Source organism: Lotus japonicus, chromosome 3, assembly GCF_012489685.1.
Source record: "Lotus japonicus ecotype B-129 chromosome 3, LjGifu_v1.2".
NCBI lineage: Eukaryota > Viridiplantae > Streptophyta > Magnoliopsida > Fabales > Fabaceae > Lotus > Lotus japonicus.
The window spans coordinates 47,585,507-47,604,878 of NC_080043.1; the positions used below are offsets into that span (position 1 = coordinate 47,585,507).

The 19,372-nt window shown below is 40.6% G+C and overlaps 1 protein-coding gene and 1 long non-coding RNA gene across 2 annotated transcripts in view; both read left to right on the plus strand.

Moving 5' to 3' along the window:
- The window catches only part of LOC130743131 (uncharacterized), a 73,987-nt gene that overhangs the window by 4,406 nt on the left and 50,209 nt on the right, over nt 1–19,372 (plus strand). The window lies entirely within an intron of this gene.
- LOC130743127 (uncharacterized) lies at nt 42–7,597 on the plus strand. Its single transcript, XM_057595248.1, has 14 exons — nt 42–4,143; nt 4,231–4,359; nt 4,448–4,873; nt 4,967–5,320; nt 5,406–5,503; nt 5,590–5,674; nt 5,767–5,853; nt 5,951–6,037; nt 6,144–6,212; nt 6,344–6,430; nt 6,537–6,672; nt 6,757–6,878; nt 6,990–7,062; nt 7,168–7,597. Exons 3-11 carry the CDS (start codon nt 4,451–4,453, stop codon nt 6,654–6,656), a joined length of 1,410 nt encoding a protein of 469 aa, XP_057451231.1. The 5' UTR covers nt 42–4,143; nt 4,231–4,359; nt 4,448–4,450; the 3' UTR covers nt 6,657–6,672; nt 6,757–6,878; nt 6,990–7,062; nt 7,168–7,597.

A 19,372-nucleotide genomic window follows, 5' to 3' on the forward strand; every position in this document is an offset into this window, starting at 1 on the left:
AAGAGGAAGGGGATGGGGGATTACATTTTCATATTAAAAAAAAAGGGGGGGGGGCATGGAAGCCTACTCCCATAAGCCCCCCTGAACAAAACGCCCCTGGTGGCCATTGTTGTGCCAAGGGTAGGAGATTTCGCCTTCACCATCCACCGTGATCCTCATCATGAAAATGCCAGAGGCTAGCATCTGGAAGTGCAATCGGACCGGGCCGTTTGGATGGTAGAGGCTGCTCACCTCTTTACTGAAGTCTTTACAGAAGTAAGCATGTTTGCCCCAGCGGCAAAGACGGCAGGAGAAGGAGTTGCCCACAGGGTCGATGATGGTGACTTCATCGTCGATCTCGTCTGCCCAGTCATTCCAGAAGTTTTTTGGGATGAAGAAAGAACGTTGCTGCAGAAAACAAAAACAGAAACAAAGACGTAAGTAAACAAACTTGAAAAAATCAAACAGAAAGCAACAAGGGTAAAGATCTAGTGTAGTGTAGTGTTGCAAACTTACATCTTCCCGATCCCACTGGATCGTGAAAGCTCTCCAGTTGAATCCCCAGACGGAAGGTTCCATGAATCTGGTAGTGGAGTGTTCTGGGAAAGTTGAAGACGAGAAAGGAGAAGATCTAGTGTAGTGTTTAGGGTTTGTGAGTTTTCCTTATTTGCCTCATGGAAGTATTTATATAGTTGTGGAAAGGTGGTGAGTGCGGATGTGAAGGTTTAATAAAACGTGTTCATTGATTACCCCACTACTTCGTGTTCCGCAATGGTTCATTTTCCCGGAGTGATTTGAATCGTTTTGCCCTTTGGATCCAACCTTTCATTTAATCCTACGGTTTGGACGCGGCCAGGCTTTGACGTTGATTTAATCTATTTAAATGGAACCCTTTGGAATCTTAATCAATGGTGGAGAATGCACGGTTGCACTAATTCGAAGTACAACTGAGCGTAGATTACCAGTATTCTAACTTTGGATGATGAGATGGAGTAATTTTTTTTTCGGAAAAATCTCCTAATAATAACCTCCGAAACAAAATTTAATGTTAATAATATATGTGGGTTTTTATTTAAAAAATCACACATATTTTTATTTAGTTAAATAATGATTGTTTATTAGCTAATATACAATTACGTAATGAAGTTACAAATTAGTTAGGATTTTAGGTAAAAGTTTTGTGTTTATGAAAGATTAAGGCCAATTAACAAAGGTTGTGTGTTACTAATAGGTTTATGATAATTAAGGCCCATTAACAAAGGTTGTGTATTAATAGGATTATGATAATTAAGGCCCATTAGCAAAGGTTGTGTTAATAGGATTATGATGACCTTATGAGAGTGATTAGGGTTTGTTGACTAGGATAGTGCATGTGTGATTATGGGTTGCTGACTAGGGTTTGTAGCACTAGAGGTGTGATTAGGAGTTGTTGACGAGGATGATGACCTTATGAGAGTGACTAGGGTTTGTTGACTAGGATAGTGCATGTGTGGTTATGGGTTGCTGACTAGGGTTTGTAGCACTAGAGGTGTGATTAGGAGTTGTTGACGAGGATGATGACCTTATGAGAGTGACTAGGGTTTGTTGACTAGGATAGTGCATGTGTGGTTATGGGTTGCTGACTAGGGTTTGTAGCACTAGAGGTGTGATTAGGAGTTGTTGACGAGGATGATGATGACCTTATGAGAGTGATTAGGGTTTGTTGACTAGGATAGTGCATGTGTGATTATGGGTTGCTGACTAGGGTTTGTAGCACTAGAGGTGTGATTAGGAGTTGTTGACGAGGATGATGATGACCTTATGAGAGTGATTAGGGTTTGTTGAGTAGGATAGTTCATGTGTGGTTATGGGTTGCTGACTAAATGTCTGATAATTGATATTTTGAAAATAAAAATTTATTTTTTTCAAAATATCAATTATTAGAAATTCATCAATAGGATAAGTTAAGTGTGATTACGGTAGATTAGGATTTTATGATTAGGATAATTTAGGTTTGAGCAGCACTTGTTATGTAAGATTATTATAATTAAGGGTGTTTCACATTGTAGTTGATTAGGTTAATTAATGTGTGATTAGATCTATTTGACTAAGATTATGACGTATAGTGTTCATTAGGACTTGTTCATTAAGATCATGACCCTAATTAATTTAGAACGTCCTAATTTATTCAGATAATACAGTTATCGGTAATGGAAACCGCCTTTCCTCTCTCTCGCTGAAAATGTCAAATCAATTCAAATCAAAGTAGATGGAGCCAGCTTGAAATCGTAGGTGACGTAGGCCTGCGATAGGTTCAGCTGCGTCAGACGTAGCAGCGCCAGCGACAGAGTTGCTTGATTGATCTTTACGGAACCCTATGAAAATCAATCACGGTACAAAGTCAGTCATTGCAGCACCACTAAAATGTGAAAGAAATTGAAATCAGCCAATCAGGTCAAGGTTTATATGAGACAAAAAGTAATAAGTGGAGACCTCACATGTGGATGGAGGGTTTTATCAATTGTATTATGGCTACTGAATTACATAAATGACCCCTTATTAACTTATGGTGTATATGAACTAGGGTAACCCTATGAACTAAAACTTAATTATTGGACCCATATAAGCCATATTAAGAAGCACATAAAAAGCAACCTTATGTTTAGTAAATTTTGTTTCTTACAAAATTTGTTTTCAAAAATTTAAATCAATTATATTTTGGAATCTCCCTCATTTGTCGAACAAGGACAATAGGGTCATTATACGTGTGGAGTGGGGAATGTAGTAATGAGGAAATGGGGACCAAGTACAGAGATGTGATGTTACTTCTATGAAAACTGCAATTAAAGCAAACTTTGTTTATCCTGTAGGTTCTGTCACATTTAAACAATCACAACGGCTAGTAAAGGCACATTGCCTATATATATGGACCTTTACTTTTATCCATTTATTTAATCACATTCACCTAGACAAACAAGTTCTTCCCTTGCAAATTAGCTTCTGTTGTGTGGTATGGACGCTCCAATGATCCACCAGCGTCAAAGATCCAAAAGATATGTGGTTTTCAAGAGTAGGGAGCCCGGGATATACTCTTCATGGGGTGAGTGTAACAATCAGGTTTCTGGATTCTCAGGAAATTTGTACAAGGCATATAACAGTGAGGAAGAAGCTTTGTCAGCATGGAACCTGTACTGGGCCAGAGCAATGTCAACGAAATATGAAATGGCTCATGTGGACATGTCAATTGCTGGAGATGTGCAAACTAAATCACTTCCTGGAGATGAGTGCATGCCACAACTTATGGACATTCAAGAACCAATCAAGAGTTCTCATCCACATGAAGCCCCAACTGTCAACAAAGAAATTGTTGAAGGCAAATTAACAACTGGTGGTGCCATTCTTTTTGAAATATTCGTGGGTGTAATCCTATTGAAGATATGGCAGCTCATATTTTAAAGTGTTGTTGCCTGATCCACCTAATTGTTGTTAGGACCTTGTTGTTAATTATGCTAATTTGGGTATATATACCCCATCAATGTTTGAGCCTAATCCTATAATTTCCTTTGCATTTCAATTTATGCCTCTTAATATTTGTGCCCCCCTCACATGGAGATCCAACTACATATCCACTGGATAAAGAATTTATGTGCTGAACCAACTTTGTTTAGATTGAACTAAATAGTTGAACTAGTTAGTAAGCGTTGAGTTGCGTGCTGTTTAGTTTAAGACAAAATTAAAAACAAACATCGTCGTACGACATAAGTAGTTCAAACCAATTATGTGGTGACACGTAACCACACTGGTTTTAGAGGGAAATTTTTTGTTCTGACAAGCTTCTTCCCAATGTGGTCCAAAATAAGAGAAAAAACCAATCACCATATGGACACGTAGCGCGTTTACTTTTGAAGGAAATTAGGTTTCAGGAGCGAGAGCATTCAAATGTAATCGGTTGGCTGAATGAAATCGTGACACGTAAGCTCACCTACTTTATGTTCAACAAAGGTCTGAAGTGCTTCATTCACATTCTACACACTTGACACTTCTAGGAACTGCACCTCTGTTTAAACAATCCAACAACCAAAGTGTCAACCTTTTTTCTGTCCCAACCGGAATGTCCTTTACTGAAGATCCCATGGAAGAGATTGCATCAATGAACTCTGCCGGTGTTGAAGCAAACAACAACATGTAAGTTCACTTAAACCATAAACCCTATTTGTTATTTTTCCCTTAAACCCTCAGCTCAAACTAATTCTTCTGTCCTCTTTACTGAAGGTTGGAGAAGGCTCACATAGAGGACAAAGGGCGCGGAAACGGAATGGATGTTAAGGACGATATCTCACAAATTAAAATGGCCATTAAAGCCCTTACTGAAAGGTGACAAAATCACTTGTGCAAAACAAGGTAAGTTTATCTTTTCCAGTTGTTATTCATAAATCAAGTCTGATGTGGTTTAAAAGCTCTAATAAATTGTATTTTTTACTAATAACAGGTGATGAACACTCGTGTTGACGAGTTGAGCTTGACAATGACCACCATACAACACTCCATTCAGCTGATGGGGAAATCAGTATCTGCAAGTGATGTAACACATCTGAAGCACACTCCAAAACAAACAACACAAACTGATGGAAGTCAAAGCTGCACCCCAGTAGCTGCAAGTGAGAACGTAACACCAAACACGACTGCTGTTAAATCTGTAAACAAGAAACGCGAGGTGGACCTTATTGGGGATGAAGACCTTGACTTGCTGACATATATTTCAGATGATGAATACGTGGCTGATGACAATGACGAGGTTATGCTTAGCCATGAACAACACAAGAGTGGTGCCTTTTCTATCACATGGGGTCAAAGATTCGTTAACCAATCAGTCAACAAAGCACGCAAGACACCAGAACAGCCTAGCCCTACTCAGGTGGTGGTTCATTACCAAATTATTTTTTTATGAATCGTATGTGTACTGTAGTATGCTTGCTGATGGTGTAATATCTTTGTTGTGCATCGACAGAGTCTGATTCGTGCATTCAACGTAGATGATGGACTAACAGGGAAAAAACTTTTTCATTCACCAACACCAACCAAACGCAAGGGCAAAGATTCCAAAGCCGATGAAGATGAAGACTTTGTTAGCGATAGCACTGAAATGTTACCTTCATCAGATCCCCCAAAGCCTGACAAAAAGGGAAAGGGCAAATTGTCTGCTGCAAGTACTCCAAAAAATGGGAAAAGGGGTAAAGAAAAACCACCTTCTTCAGTTGCTGAAACACCTAAAAATAAAGGAAAGGAGATTGATACTGCTCTGAAGCCAGTTGAAGCTATCCTCAAAGAGATGAAAGAACCTAAGGGTCACACATTACCTCAGGTTGGTTTAGTTCCTTTTTCTTGCATTTTCCTTTGATGCAACAGTTTATGATGAAAATGACATGTTTATGTTTGTTTTGACATAGGGGATTCTATGCTATTTTCCCCCAACAGAGGAAATGCTCCTGGGGATGACTAAAGTGAAGCTTGCTTGCTATGTGTTTCATCCAGCTCTGGAGGCAGGGTGAGCATCTTTTTACTAAACATTATCGGCGTGAACATTATCTTAATTGTCACATAAAAACATAATTGGATGAAATTTGGACACAGGGAAGTGTTGATGCGTTTGGGAGACATGTCATTGACCAGGCTAGATTTTCACTGCATGTACCCAGAGATAGACATCAGATCAGAGGTAATGTAGACATTACTAGAAGTACAATCACTAATATCTGAATGTATTACAATCATAACTGTATGCATGACACTTTTCTCCATTAATTCCAGATGGTAACCTTAATGAGCATGAAGAGCACATGCGTGCAACATGATGCAATAACTCCAATGGTGTGGTCACTTCCACCAGCTTTCGTGGTGTGTTACGTGAACGATTATAGTGTTTATAATATAGTAGTACAATATTGGTCAAAATGGAAAATTTCATTGAATTGCTGCTTTTTGCAATGATCAGGATGATGTTTTCCAGGGACATTCAATTAAACAACTAACAGAGACATATGCTGAAGTCTGGATGAAACCTTTTGAAAGACTGAAATATGTAATCGCTCATCAAATGTTGTGAACTTTAATTCAATATCAATGTCAATGTCAAATTGTTTTTGGAATTCCCACGTGTTGACTACAATTTCTTCTTTGTGACACAGGTTTACCTTCCCATAAGAAATGAATATGGCCATTGGTTCTTAATGGTCATCTCCCTAGTTCATCAAAAGGTTTTCCATCTAGACTCATATTTGAATCGGATGGATGTGTTACGTGAACGATTATAGTGTTTATAATATAGTAGTACAATATTGGTCAAAATGAAAAATTTCATTGAATTGCTGCTTTTTGCAATGATCAGGATGATGTTTTCCAGGGACATTCAATTAAACAACTAACAGAGACATATGCTGAAGTCTGGATGAAACCTTTTGAAAGACTGAAATATGTAATCGCTCATCAAATGTTGTGAACTTTAATTCAATATCAATGTCAATGTCAAATTGTTTTTGGAATTCCCACGTGTTGACTACAATTTCTTCTTTGTGACACAGGTTTACCTTCCCATAAGAAATGAATATGGCCATTGGTTCTTAATGGTCATCTCCCTAGTTCATCAAAAGGTTTTCCATCTAGACTCATATTTGAATCGGATGGATGTTCTACACGTCTGACATGATCTCTACTTTGGTACAACATATTAACCTTTGTATAATTGTGAATTAAATCTGGAAAATGTATTAGAAGTTGTCTTCACATTTGTGCTTTAATCAGACCACCGCTGTATCGGACATTGTCACAATGGGGGTGTACCCACCATTGTTGACAAAGCTTGCTGCGAAGTTCCCGTCCTGGAAAATCAAAGAGGCTACGGGCACACCGAACTGGGGAAACAGGTTGGCCACATCATTGTAGTCTGTAGTTACCAATAATATTTTGTTACTGGATAGTTGGTAATCCATTGACTGTTTAACGTAACAATATCTTCATCACTTCATGTATTGAAGCAAACACTCTGGCATTTGGACAATGCATTGGATGGAGATGGAGGATGCATTCAATCCAAATCTTATTGTCAGTGTAAGCGCACTCTCACTCTCACTGCTTTTTTGTTGAATACAATAGCTAAACTCAAAAAGAAGCTTAATAGATTGGGTTGATTATTTTACCATATTTTACTTTCAGATGATGCCAAGCCCTTTGAGGATGAGGTTGACTCTTTCTTTATTGACTGGATGGTACAATGAGGAGAGGAGGAAGCTACAGACAAGCAGTGAGGCCTTCTGGGATACTCTGACAAAGCTGAGTTGATGTTGGGTGGTAGTAGGTCATGCACATAGTAGCTTAAGATTTTTTGAGAACTAGACGAGGTTTTTGGTACTGTGTACGTTCCCCTCGTACTTTTGGTTTGTAATGTGTATGAACCTGGTTAATGGTTTGTAATGTTGTGGATCTTGGTGCTTCTGAACCTGCTTAACACTTTTGGCTCGTAATGCTTACGAAGCTGCTTATTGGCCTGGGCCCGTTAACTTTTTATTTTGGGCTGGCCCAGAAAAATACATGTAATTGGATCTTTAGGTGTTTCTTTTGGCACACTTATGGAAAAATATATGGTTGTTTGTGGCAAATTCTGTTTTTCGTTCATTGGTGCCTATCCCCATCCCCGTGGCCCATTCTACACTTTTAATTTTATTAGTGCACCTTTAGGCAGCACTCATAAACCATTTCCTACCCGAATATGAACTACATATTAAGTCAAAACATGCAAATAAACTACATATTAAGTCAAAACAATAACACAATATGAATCCAACATCAAATTAAACTAAATACACACCACAAGTCAACATTTACTCAATACAAATCCAACAGTAACACAAATTGTTTTGTACCTAATACACCACAATCTAATTAAACTTTCTAATTAAAAAAGACATACTACTAGGGTTCCATGGAACTAAACTATTCATTTGAACAACATAAGCACATGAAATCATAAAAGAGAGGATAGTTACCTCCTCAACATCTGTCTCAAACATTTTCATTTTCTTCTTCAAATAGTCTCTGGGTGAGACCAGCACCAATAGATCCCTCTTGAGTTCCTTGTTGAGTTCCTAGTTGAGTAGACGTTTGGCCATCTCTACGTGTGCATGTTGTGCGGTTGTGTCCTGGCTTGCCACAGATACCACAGCGAAGAGTACGCTTACCTTTCATTGACCGTCGAGAGATAATGGCCCCATATCCCTTAGATCTGACAACATCAGGATTCCTAATGTGCCTCTGTAACACCCCGATTTCGGTGGCGTCACTTTAGTAACCAAAAGTAAACTTAATGCGGAAAAACGTGAATATTTTTTTTCGATAATAACTAAGACAAGACTGAATTAAATAAAACCCAAAAGCGACAAGCAACAGAACTAATGTACAATATATAATACAGCCCCCGCTGTAAGTAACAACCTCGTCACGAGTAACCTCCAGTGACGGAAAGAAAAGTGTAGCGCCCGAAGGCAATATGTACAGACTGGAAGTAAAGGTGAAGTGTCCGCAACACCATCCCTCAAAACTGAGAATGAGCTGGCCCATCGGCCTGAAACAAGACCTCCTATGTCCAACCGACTCTCTGTGATTCCCGTAAAGAAACCACACAAAAAGCTATAGGTGGGAAACTACCCTGTCCCAAAAGAAACAAATGATGTTCAGAGCTAAGACTCTACTCCTACACTAATCCCATCTTGAGAAGCTCACACCAGCACTAAAACCTACATGCTAGCATGAACGTCGTCCGAATTTGAAATCCAGAACGACCTAGTCTATGTACACCATCCGTCCTCCTCTTGCTACCGCGACGCGCTCATGTTCCAGCATCCTAACCTAGTTCCCCCCGAAGGGTGAACCATCATGAACTAGCCCGCCAAAGACATCTGACAATGGGCATTTGTCCGCCAAAGCACACACAGAAGACGCGAGGGTCAACTCCAAAGAATTATATAAATAATACCACCGATAGATACAGATAAGGAAAATAGCCACTTAGGCTTATAGCTAGGGATAACATCCTAGGGTTGCATATTTCTCAATGAACATAAACGACAGTAAATCACAGTTAACATGCCTCAAATAGAATTAACAAGTATCACACACACTCATCAACTAAGTCAGTATGCATGTTGCATGAAATGATATGCAGGTTAACCCAGTCAACCAATATGCAATCCGGAAACGGATGGACATCAAACGGATCAATCCTAGCACCAGCAACGGTGGGACCATTTCTGCCCGCGTGCCTCTTACACCACACAAAGGTAGCCAGATCAGCCGTAACCCGTAGGTCTGCCATTTCGGTCTGCTACAAGAGACGTCTACAAACGCTCTTACACGACATTCCGGGTCTTATGACCATTTTGGAAACCGACGACATTTGGAATTCTCCGAGGTCCGGTATCACGCCGTGTATTAACCTCCTATGTATGCATGAATGCAATGTGATTAACCAAACAACGTCTCCGACCTCACTCGACACGTCGCCACGTGTTCTAGGTAAATTAATGTCTCTAAAAGCTTACCCTAAGGTAAAAGTCGATTCTGCGACAAAATACAATAATCATAAAATGAGTGCAAACACTCACGATGACTCTTCGGGTCATCAATGCTCTCACGAAGTCTCACGCTTCAGTGGAGTCTCACACATTCACAAAGTCTCACGCTTCAGTGAAGTTTCATGCTCTCACAAGGTCTCACGCCTCAGTGGAGTTCCATGCTTTCCACAAGGTCTCACGCCTTAGTGGAGTATCCCGCATTCACAAGGTCTCACGCCTTAGTGAAGCTTCATGCTGTTCACGAGGTCTCACGCCTCAGTGAAGATCCAGGCTTTCCACAAGGTCTCACGCCTCAGTGGAGTATCACGCATTCACAAGGTCTCACGCCTCAGTGAAGCTTCTCGGCTCATCCCTTGGATGGCTAAACAAACTGCTCAACGAGCGAAGGAGTATCAACATACTCAGAACTTACCAATCTCCTCAACACTTGGATCCGACGACACTTCTCGTTTTCCAAAACTAAGATTTGCATCGAAAGCTTCCTTTCGAGTTTATTATCGTTTATTGAAGATTTAGATGTTGTTTAATGTCTTATGAGTTTTCTTTTCAAAATAATATCCTTTTAGTCTTATCGCAAATCCTATCAGTTCTCGGGATCTCCTAATCCCCAAATAACACCGGAGAATGTCTCGATCCATAACATCATAACAAGGCCCGAATCTCATTCGTCCTATCAAACTTTCTCAAAACTCTCAAAATAAAATCGGCATGACCTGCCCGCTATTCTCACCATTCAGAAACTCAGATTTCATTGCAAAAGCATAAATACTCAGCACAATCAATCAACATGTCATATATCAACATATTAAGCAATAACCACATAGCACTTAGCATATAAGGCATGCACCACACATCCTAGATTACCCACATAGCACGTGGCATGTAAGTCAATCATCAAAAACATTCAGTAGACGCATCATCTACATTGTCAGCCGAAGCCTCAGAAACGTTTTTCCAATCAAACACAAACAATTGTATAAACAGTAAACAATGTCGAAAGCATCGACCCTAAGCATTAACTAGAGATTCAGTGAGAAGCCCACACCTGTAGATTCTCCAGGACGATCTCCTAACACTTGTTCACAATCAAAGGCTTGCTCCTCTGGGAATTCCTCAAAATCACCTTTAGAGCAAAACCACAGAAATACTATCAGAATCTATCGGAAACTCAGCAAACAATAGACACTAGGGTTACTCGAAGTAGTACATACTCCGAGGTACGAGAATCTAGCGCGAAAGGACAAGTTTTCGAAAAAGGAATTTTCCTCCTCCTCCCCTATAGGGCTCGGCCACTTTTCACAATTGTGGGATTCGATTTTTCTTCGATCAAACTTGGTTCCTATGCTTTCATTAGCCGTAACTAAGGGTATTCTGAACTCGGAAAAATTATCGGATCGAAAACTGTCGCAGGGGTATTTTGGTCATGATTTTTAACTTAGAATTTTCAAAACTGAAATCCCAAAAACCAAATTTGACAGGGACGTCACCAACGACGTTTATGACAACTAATCCTACTTGCACTAAGCTAAGGCGATAGTTTTCAGCCTAAAGGTTGAAGCTTTACTTCAAAAACTCCAAAAATGGGTATTTAAGGCTAAAATTGATTCCGGCGGAATTCCGGCGACATAACGGAAAATCTAACCCGGCAGAAGTGATCTTGGGCATGTAAGGAAGAGGTTTAGAATCAGAAATGAAATATTCAGGATAGTTTTGCAAAAACCTCAAAACTATCAGCCCAGAAAAGTCTACAGAAAAGCTATGGAAAAAGCGATCTGAGGTAAGGATTAGCGACTATACCTCGAAGCCTTGAAGCAGCAACTGATTGATCGACGATCAAGCAAGTAATGAAGAAAAACTCTTCCTCCTTCTTCTTCTCTTGGCCGCGGGTTTGGGTGGGGAAAATGGGTAGTTTTTTGTGATTTTTCTTCCTTTCTTGGCTATATATAGAGGTTGGCAAAACGCGGGAAAATGAAAGTTTCGCGAATCTGATTTTTCCGGCGTCATTCTCCATGAATTCTAAGATATGTTTTGGCGAAAGAATTCCAAAAATAAAAAGAGGTCTCCTTGTATTTTTGCCGACTAATGCATAGTCGGTATAAAACTATTTTACCCGATAAGTTGCTTTTTGCATCGGATGTCGGAATGAAAAACTTCCTTCTGAAGAAAGATTGAAATCATCAAGAGAAATGGGTGTACGCGTGTAGAATCTTCATTTGAAGTTCTGAATAGAAAAAGTCTTCATAGTCGGGTGATTCTAGGGTTTTGAAATACCAGGGTTTCGGTTTCGGTAAACTTCCGATGATTGGAATCGGACGTTCGTAGATCCTAGAGTTTCGCCTCGAAACGATTGCGATATATGGAAAAAGAGAAGTTCTAACATTTCTCTGAAGATTTTTGGAATTAACTTCCATCCTGCCTAAAAGTGAAAACTAGCTATATACTAGGGTTTCTGACCTAGGTTTAAGCGTATAACGATCTGGCTATAACTTTTATCGATCCTGGTACAATCCTTAGACTTTTCCTGAACTTTCTCCTTCATAAATTTATTTCATTTGGTAAACTCTTGTTCAGGATTCCCTTCACAATACATCAAACCTACTTGTGAATAAGAATTTATTCACGTGGTATAAACTGAAAAACTTGGGCCTTACATTACTACCCTCCAAAAAGAAAGTTTCGTCCTCGAAACTTAAGGGTCAGTAAAAGTTCTGGATATTATTCCTTGATCCTTTCCTCTAACTCTCATATAGCACCGTCCATGTCTTTATTCCAAATAACTTTCACTAAAGCACTCTGCTTTCCCTTCGATCGTTTCACTCTTCTAGTCCCAAGGTTGACCGACGGCGTCTCAACAAACATATCATCTTTCAGCCCTATGTTGTCCGGCTCGACCACTTGATAACCCCTATACGGAACATTGCGTTGGAATCTAATGGTCCATTAACGTCACTTCCAACTTCGTAATTATCATCAATCGCAACATGAAATCAATCTTCTACTTAGTCTCCATTCAAATTAAGACTCGACTTGAGTCTTAATACCTCGTGCATGACAAGACTCATTCCCTTAATCATAAATTCATCAACAACTCATAAGTTAATCACCCTCTTACTATCTAACAATCCATTATTGTCGTCTTCGTCCTCAAAACTTCCTCACTCAAACCAATTTAGGCTTACTGAAATCCCTAACACTTCGCATAAATCGAGGTTTATTCTCTAAATGATCCAATCATAACTATACCTCAAGTACTCATCTTGATACGAACACTTTCCTCTCAAACCCGACTAATCCTCGACCAAATCAAATTCATCTTACACATCCTTCTATCAAATTCCATCACCAGCTGTGATTTCGAATATCACCCCCTCAATATTAAGTTGATCAGGCCTAATACATCGAAGGTGAAAATTTAGAAAAAGCCCACTGGAACAGTCAATGAGTTCCTATCACCCAGTAGTCACAACATCCTGATATCACATCCTTGACGATTCCGCTACGGAACTACACGCCCTCAACATCATACGTATACTATCCATAAGGAATCTCTATGAGATTCATTCTTCAGCTTCTAGCTTCCTTTTAAACGCATCGGTGGAAGACTACTTTCTAGGCTTAGTGTCTTATCCTAAACCTCGTGTCACTTCTATAGCTAAAATACGAGCTACGGTCAAATAAGGTATTAATAGGCGTAATAACTATAAGGTCAAAGCTTAGACAGTATAAGTAAGTTAGGTGTGTTTGCACACACTACGAGAGTAATGGAACATATTATACTAGAATGAGAAAGAATGGTTAGAAAGTTACCATCGTTCTTGCGCTCTCCTCTGACAAACCCCTCAGCTCTCTCACCGTCCATGGTGTAAACTCTTGCTTTAGCCGCAGGACGATTTCCACGAGCAGTGTTCACGGTTGGCTCCGTCTTGGGTGCTCTGCACTGATCGGCAGTGTGCCCCATTCTGTTACAATTAAAGCATTTGGGCCTCTTGTCGGGACAAGCATTAGCATAATGCCCCGGCTCCCCACATCTGAAACAGGTCATCTCCTTCTTCAAAGTCTGATCTCCGGGACCTCCAGCAGTACCCGTCATGGGTATGTAAGATCCTGAAGTAAATCCTCTTCCAGCAGGACGCTGATATGGCCCCCTGCTCTGAAATTTCTCTCTGCCCTGAAAATTTTGAGAGCCCGACCTCATCGGCCCTCCAGTTCCAGTCCGGTTCATTCTCCGGTTCTTCATCAACCAAAGATTGGAATCGCATGATTCCCAGCGGCCTCACTGAGTCCTCAATATCAGGCCTCAGTCCATTAACAAAACGCTTGCACATGTAGCGCTCGTTCACATGGTCATGAAAGAATTGAAAATGCTTCGCCAAAGATTCCAGCTTGGAAGCAAATTCTGGTACCGACAAACCTCCTTGACGGAGTGTCAGAAATTGTGACTCCCGCTCATCCCGAGCACTTGTTGGAAAGTATTTCTCCAAGAATGCAGTTCAGAAGGAGTTCCAGTTGATCTCCTCATGGTTATCTTCCATAATCCCCCTGGCGCCCTTCCACCAGTACTCAGCATCACCGAGCAGTAGATAAGTCGCCATACCCAACTTGGCACCCTCAGCAGTTTGTAGTACGCCGAATATCCTCTCGATCTCCTGAATCCAGAGATCCGCTTTGTCTGGGTCAGTACCACCCGAGAACTTTGGCGGATCTTGCCTCCTGAAGTCATTGAGGCCTTTGTTTTGGTCCAGAGTTACTTCCCTCTGGCGCTGATGCTGTTCACGTGCCTCCTCAGCAGCACGCCTCATCGCATTATCGTTCGCCTGTGCCGTCACAGCTTGGGCCATAGTGGCCATCATCGCAGCTAACTGATTAGTATTCACCATGTTCTGTTTAGTTAAACAAACAGTTAGTACTCATCATAAGATAGCATCTAGTATAACTATACAATATGATTAAGCAATAACTTCAATCAATTTTTAAGCGAAAAATCGCTTTCAGACAATCAATTTTCACTCTTTGCAGAGTGACACAACCTAGCACAGAAGACCTATTCCCCAACAACTCCCGAAAGACTCGACCGTGCTCTGATACCACAATGTAACACCCCGATTTCGGTGGCGTCACTTTAGTAACCAAAAGTAAACTTAATGCGGAAAAACGTGAATATTTTTTTTCGATAATAACTAAGACAAGACTGAATTAAATAAAACCCAAAAGCGACAAGCAACAGAACTAATGTACAATATATAATACAGCCCCCGCTGTAAGTAACAACCTCGTCACGAGTAACCTCCAGTGACGGAAAGAAAAGTGTAGCGCCCGAAGGCAATATGTACAGACTGGAAGTAAAGGTGAAGTGTCCGCAACACCATCCCTCAAAACTGAGAATGAGCTGGCCCATCGGCCTGAAACAAGACCTCCTATGTCCAACCGACTCTCTGTGATTCCCGTAAAGAAACCACACAAAAAGCTATAGGTGGGAAACTACCCTGTCCCAAAAGAAACAAATGATGTTAAGAGCTAAGACTCTACTCCTACACTAATCCCATCTTGAGGAGCTCACACCAGCACTAAAACCTACATGCTAGCATGATCGTCGTCCGAATTTGAAATCCAGAACGACCTAGTCTATGTACACCATCAGTCCTCCTCTTGCTACCGCGACGCGCTCCTGTTCCAGCATCCTAACCTAGTTCCCCCCGAAGGGTGAACCATCATGAACTAGCCCGCCAAAGACATCTGACAATGGGCGTTTGTCCGCCAAAGCACACACAGAAGACGCGAGGGTCAACTCCAAAGAATTATATAAATAATACCACCGATAGATACAGATAAGGAAAATAGCCACTTAGGCTTATAGCTAGGGATAACATCCTAGGGTTGCATATTTCTCAATGAACATAAACGACAGTAAATCACAGTTAACATGCCTCAAATAGAATTAACAAGTATCACACACACTCATCAACTAAGTCAGTATGCATGTTGCATGAAATGATATGCAGGTTAACCCAGTCAACCAATATGCAATCCGGAAACGGATGGACATCAAACGGATCAATCCTAGCACCAGCAACGGTGGGACCATTTCTGCCCGCGTGCCTCTTACACCACACAAAGGTAGCCAGATCAGCCGTAACCCGTAGGTCTGCCATTTCGGTCTGCTACAAGAGACGTCTACAAACGCTCTTACACGGCATTCCGGGTCTTATGACCATTTTGGAAACCGACGACATTTGGAATTCTCCGAGGTCCGGTATCACGCCGTGTATTAACCTCCTATGTATGCATGAATGCAATGTGATTAATCAAACAACGTCTCCGACCTCATTCGACACGTCGCCACGTGTTCTAGGTAAATTAATGTCTCTAAAAGCTTACCCTAAGGTAAAAGTCGATTCTGCGACAAAATACAATAATCATAAAATGAGTGCAAACACTCACGATGACTCTTCGGGTCATCAATGCTCTCACGAAGTCTCACGCTTCAGTGGAGTCTCACACATTCACAAAGTCTCACGCTTCAGTGAAGTTTCATGCTCTCACAAGGTCTCACGCCTCAGTGGAGTTCCATGCTTTCCACAAGGTCTCACGCCTCAGTGGAGTATCCCGCATTCACAAGGTCTCACGCCTCAGTGAAGTTTCATGCTGTTCACGAGGTCTCACGCCTCAGTGAAGATCCATGCTTTCCACAAGGTCTCACGCCTCAGTGGAGTATCACGCATTCACAAGGTCTCACGCCTCAGTGAAGCTTCTCGGCTCATCCCTTGGATGGCTAAACAAACTGCTCAACGACCGAAGGAGTATCAACATACTCAGAACTTACCAATCTCCTCAACACTTGGATCCGACGACACTTCTCGTTTTCCAAAACTAAGATTTGCATCGAAAGCTTCCTTTCGAGTTTATTATCGTTTATTGAAGATTTAGAGGTTGTTTAATGTCTTATGAGTTTTCTTTTCAAAATAATATCCTTTTAGTCTTATCGCAAATCCTATCAGTTCTCGGGATCTCCAAATCCCCAAATAACACCGGAGAATGTCTCGATCCATAACATCATAACAAGGCCCGAATCTCATTCGTCCTATCAAACTTTCTCAAAACTCTCAAAATAAAATCGGCATGACCTGCCCGCTATTCTCACCATTCAGAAACTCAGATTTCATTGTAAAAGCATAAATACTCAGCACAATCAATCAACATGTCATATATCAACATATTAAGCAATAACCACATAGCACTTAGCATATAAGGCATGCACCACACATCCTAGATTACCCACATAGCACGTAGCATGTAAGTCAATCATCAAAAACATTCAGTAGACGCATCATCTACATTGTCAGCCGAAGCCTCAGAAACGTTTTTCCAATCAAACACAAACAATTGCATAAACAGTAAACAATGTCGAAAGCATCGACCCTAAGCATTAACTAGAGATTCAGTGAGAAGCCCTCACCTGTAGATTCTCCAGGACGATCTCCTAACACTTGTTCACAATCAAAGGCTTGCTCCTCTGGGAATTCCTCAAAATCACCTTTAGAGCAAAACCACAGAAATACTATCAGAATCTATCAGAAACTCAGCAAACAATAGACACTAGGGTTACTAGAAGTAGTACATACTCCGAGGTACGATAATCTAGCGCGAAAGGATAAGTTTTCGAAAAAGGAATTTTCCTCCTCCTCCCCTATAGGGCTCGGCCACTTTTCACAATTGTGGGATTCGATTTTTCTTCGATCAAACTTGGTTCCTATGCTTTCATTAGCCGTAACTAAGGGTATTCTGAACTCGGAAAAATTATCGGATCGAAAACTGTCACAGGGGTATTTTGGTCATGATTTTTAACTTAGAATTTTCAAAACTGAAATCCCAAAAACCAAATTTGACAGGGACGTCACCAACGACGTTTATGACAACTAATCCTACTAGCACTAAGCTAAGGCGATAGTTTTCAGCCTAAAGGTTGAAGCTTTACTTCAAAAACTCCAAAAATGGGTATTTAAGGCTAAAATTGATTCCGGCGGAATTCCGGCGACATAACGGAAAATCTAACCCGGCAGAAGTGATCTTGGGCATGTAAGGAAGAGGTTTAGAATCAGAAATGAAATATTCAGGATAGTTTTGCAAAAACCTCAAAACTATCAGCCCAGAAAAGTCTACAGAAAAGCTATGGAAAAAGCGATCAGAGGTAAGGATTAGCGACTATACCTCGAAGCCTTGAAGCAGCAACTGATTGATCGACGATCAAGCAAGTAATGAAGAAAAACTCTTCCTCCTTCTTCTTCTCTTGGCCGCGGGTTTGGGTGGGGAAAATGGGTAGTTTTTTGTGATTTTTCTTCCTTTCTTGGCTATATATAGAGGTTGGCAAAACGCGGGAAAATGAAAGTTTCGCGAATCTGATTTTTCCGGCGTCATTCTCCATGAATTCTAAGATATGTTTTGGCGAAAGAATTCCAAAACTAAAAAGAGGTCTCCTTGTATTTTTGCCGACTAATGCATAGTCGGTATAAAACTATTTTACCCGATAAGTTGCTTTTTGCATCGGATGTCGGAATGGAAAACTTCCTTCTGAAGAAAGATTGAAATCATCAAGAGAAATGGGTGTACGCGTGTAGAATCTTCATTTGAAGTTCTGAATAGAAAAAGTCTTCATAGTCGGCTGATTCTAGGGTTTTGAAATATCAGGGTTTCGGTTTCGGCAAACTTCCGATGATTGGAATCGGACGTTCGTAGATCCTAGAGTTTCGCCTCGAAACGATTGCGATATATGGAAAAAGAGAAGTTCTAACATTTCTCTGAAGATTTTTGGAATTAACTTCCATCGTGCCTAAAAGTGAAAACTAGCTACATACTAGGGTTTCTGACCTAGGTTTAAGCGTATAACGATCGGGCTATAACTTTTATCGATCCTGGTACAATCCTTAGACTTTTCCTGAACTTTCTCCTTCATAAATTTATTTCATTTGGTAAACTCTTGTTCAGGATTCCCTTCACAATACATCAAACCTACTTGTGAATAAGAATTTATTCACTTGGTATAAACTGAAAAACTTGGGCCTTACAGCCTCTCTTCACCTTCCTCACCCTGTCCCTCATCAACTGTTGCACCATGGTCAGCGGCACCATCTCCAGCTGTCACGTTAACCTGTGAATTACTGCTCAGTCTTTTACAGTGCTCAAATACAAGTGATTTGGTCTCTAGAAATTGTGCACTTGTGCGACAAGCAAGTTTGCACAGGTTTCTACAACTTGCAAGTAATGCAGAATATCGACAGACTGTTAGTTGATCTCATTCATTAATTTCAGTTTCTCCAAAGCCCTCAATAGATTCCTTAGCATTAATAGTCCACCTACCAAGAACAAGGGATTTAGGAATCTCAACCATGTCTATGTGCACCATCACAGAAACAATGTGATCACAAGGAAGGCCTACTTACTCCATTCTCTCACAGCTGCACTTTAACTCACTAGTAGGTTCATAATAAGTAACTTGCCAATTCCTTCCAGTTGAGGGGTAATGCTTCACAAAGTAGATAACACACATTGCTGTTCTCTTGAACCCAAAAACCCTCCAAGTTGAATCCCTTTGAAGAATAGCCCTAAAACGAAGAAATATGTTACGCGTGTAGATCTTTGATGTCGACCTCTCCAGTGCTTTTAGAGATGTCAACAACACTTGTTCCCCATGTGTTGAATTAAAGTCATTTTCAACCTCCTTGAACCTAAAGTAGGTCATGCACCTGTGAAAGTTCTTCAAGAAATTACACAAATTATTTTTATAATTCACATATCTA

What these genes read in the sequence shown, in the direction of transcription:
- LOC130743127 (XM_057595248.1), top strand. Translation starts at nt 4,451, where the DNA reads ATGAACACTCGTGTTGACGAGTTGAGCTTGACAATGACCACCATACAA. An exon ending in CACTTCCACCAGCTTTCGTG is followed by an intron (nt 5,854 to 5,950) that starts GTGTGTTACGTG and finishes TGCAATGATCAG; the next exon opens with GATGATGTTTTCCAGGGACA. An exon ending in CTTTTGAAAGACTGAAATAT is followed by an intron (nt 6,038 to 6,143) that starts GTAATCGCTCAT and finishes TTTGTGACACAG; the next exon opens with GTTTACCTTCCCATAAGAAA.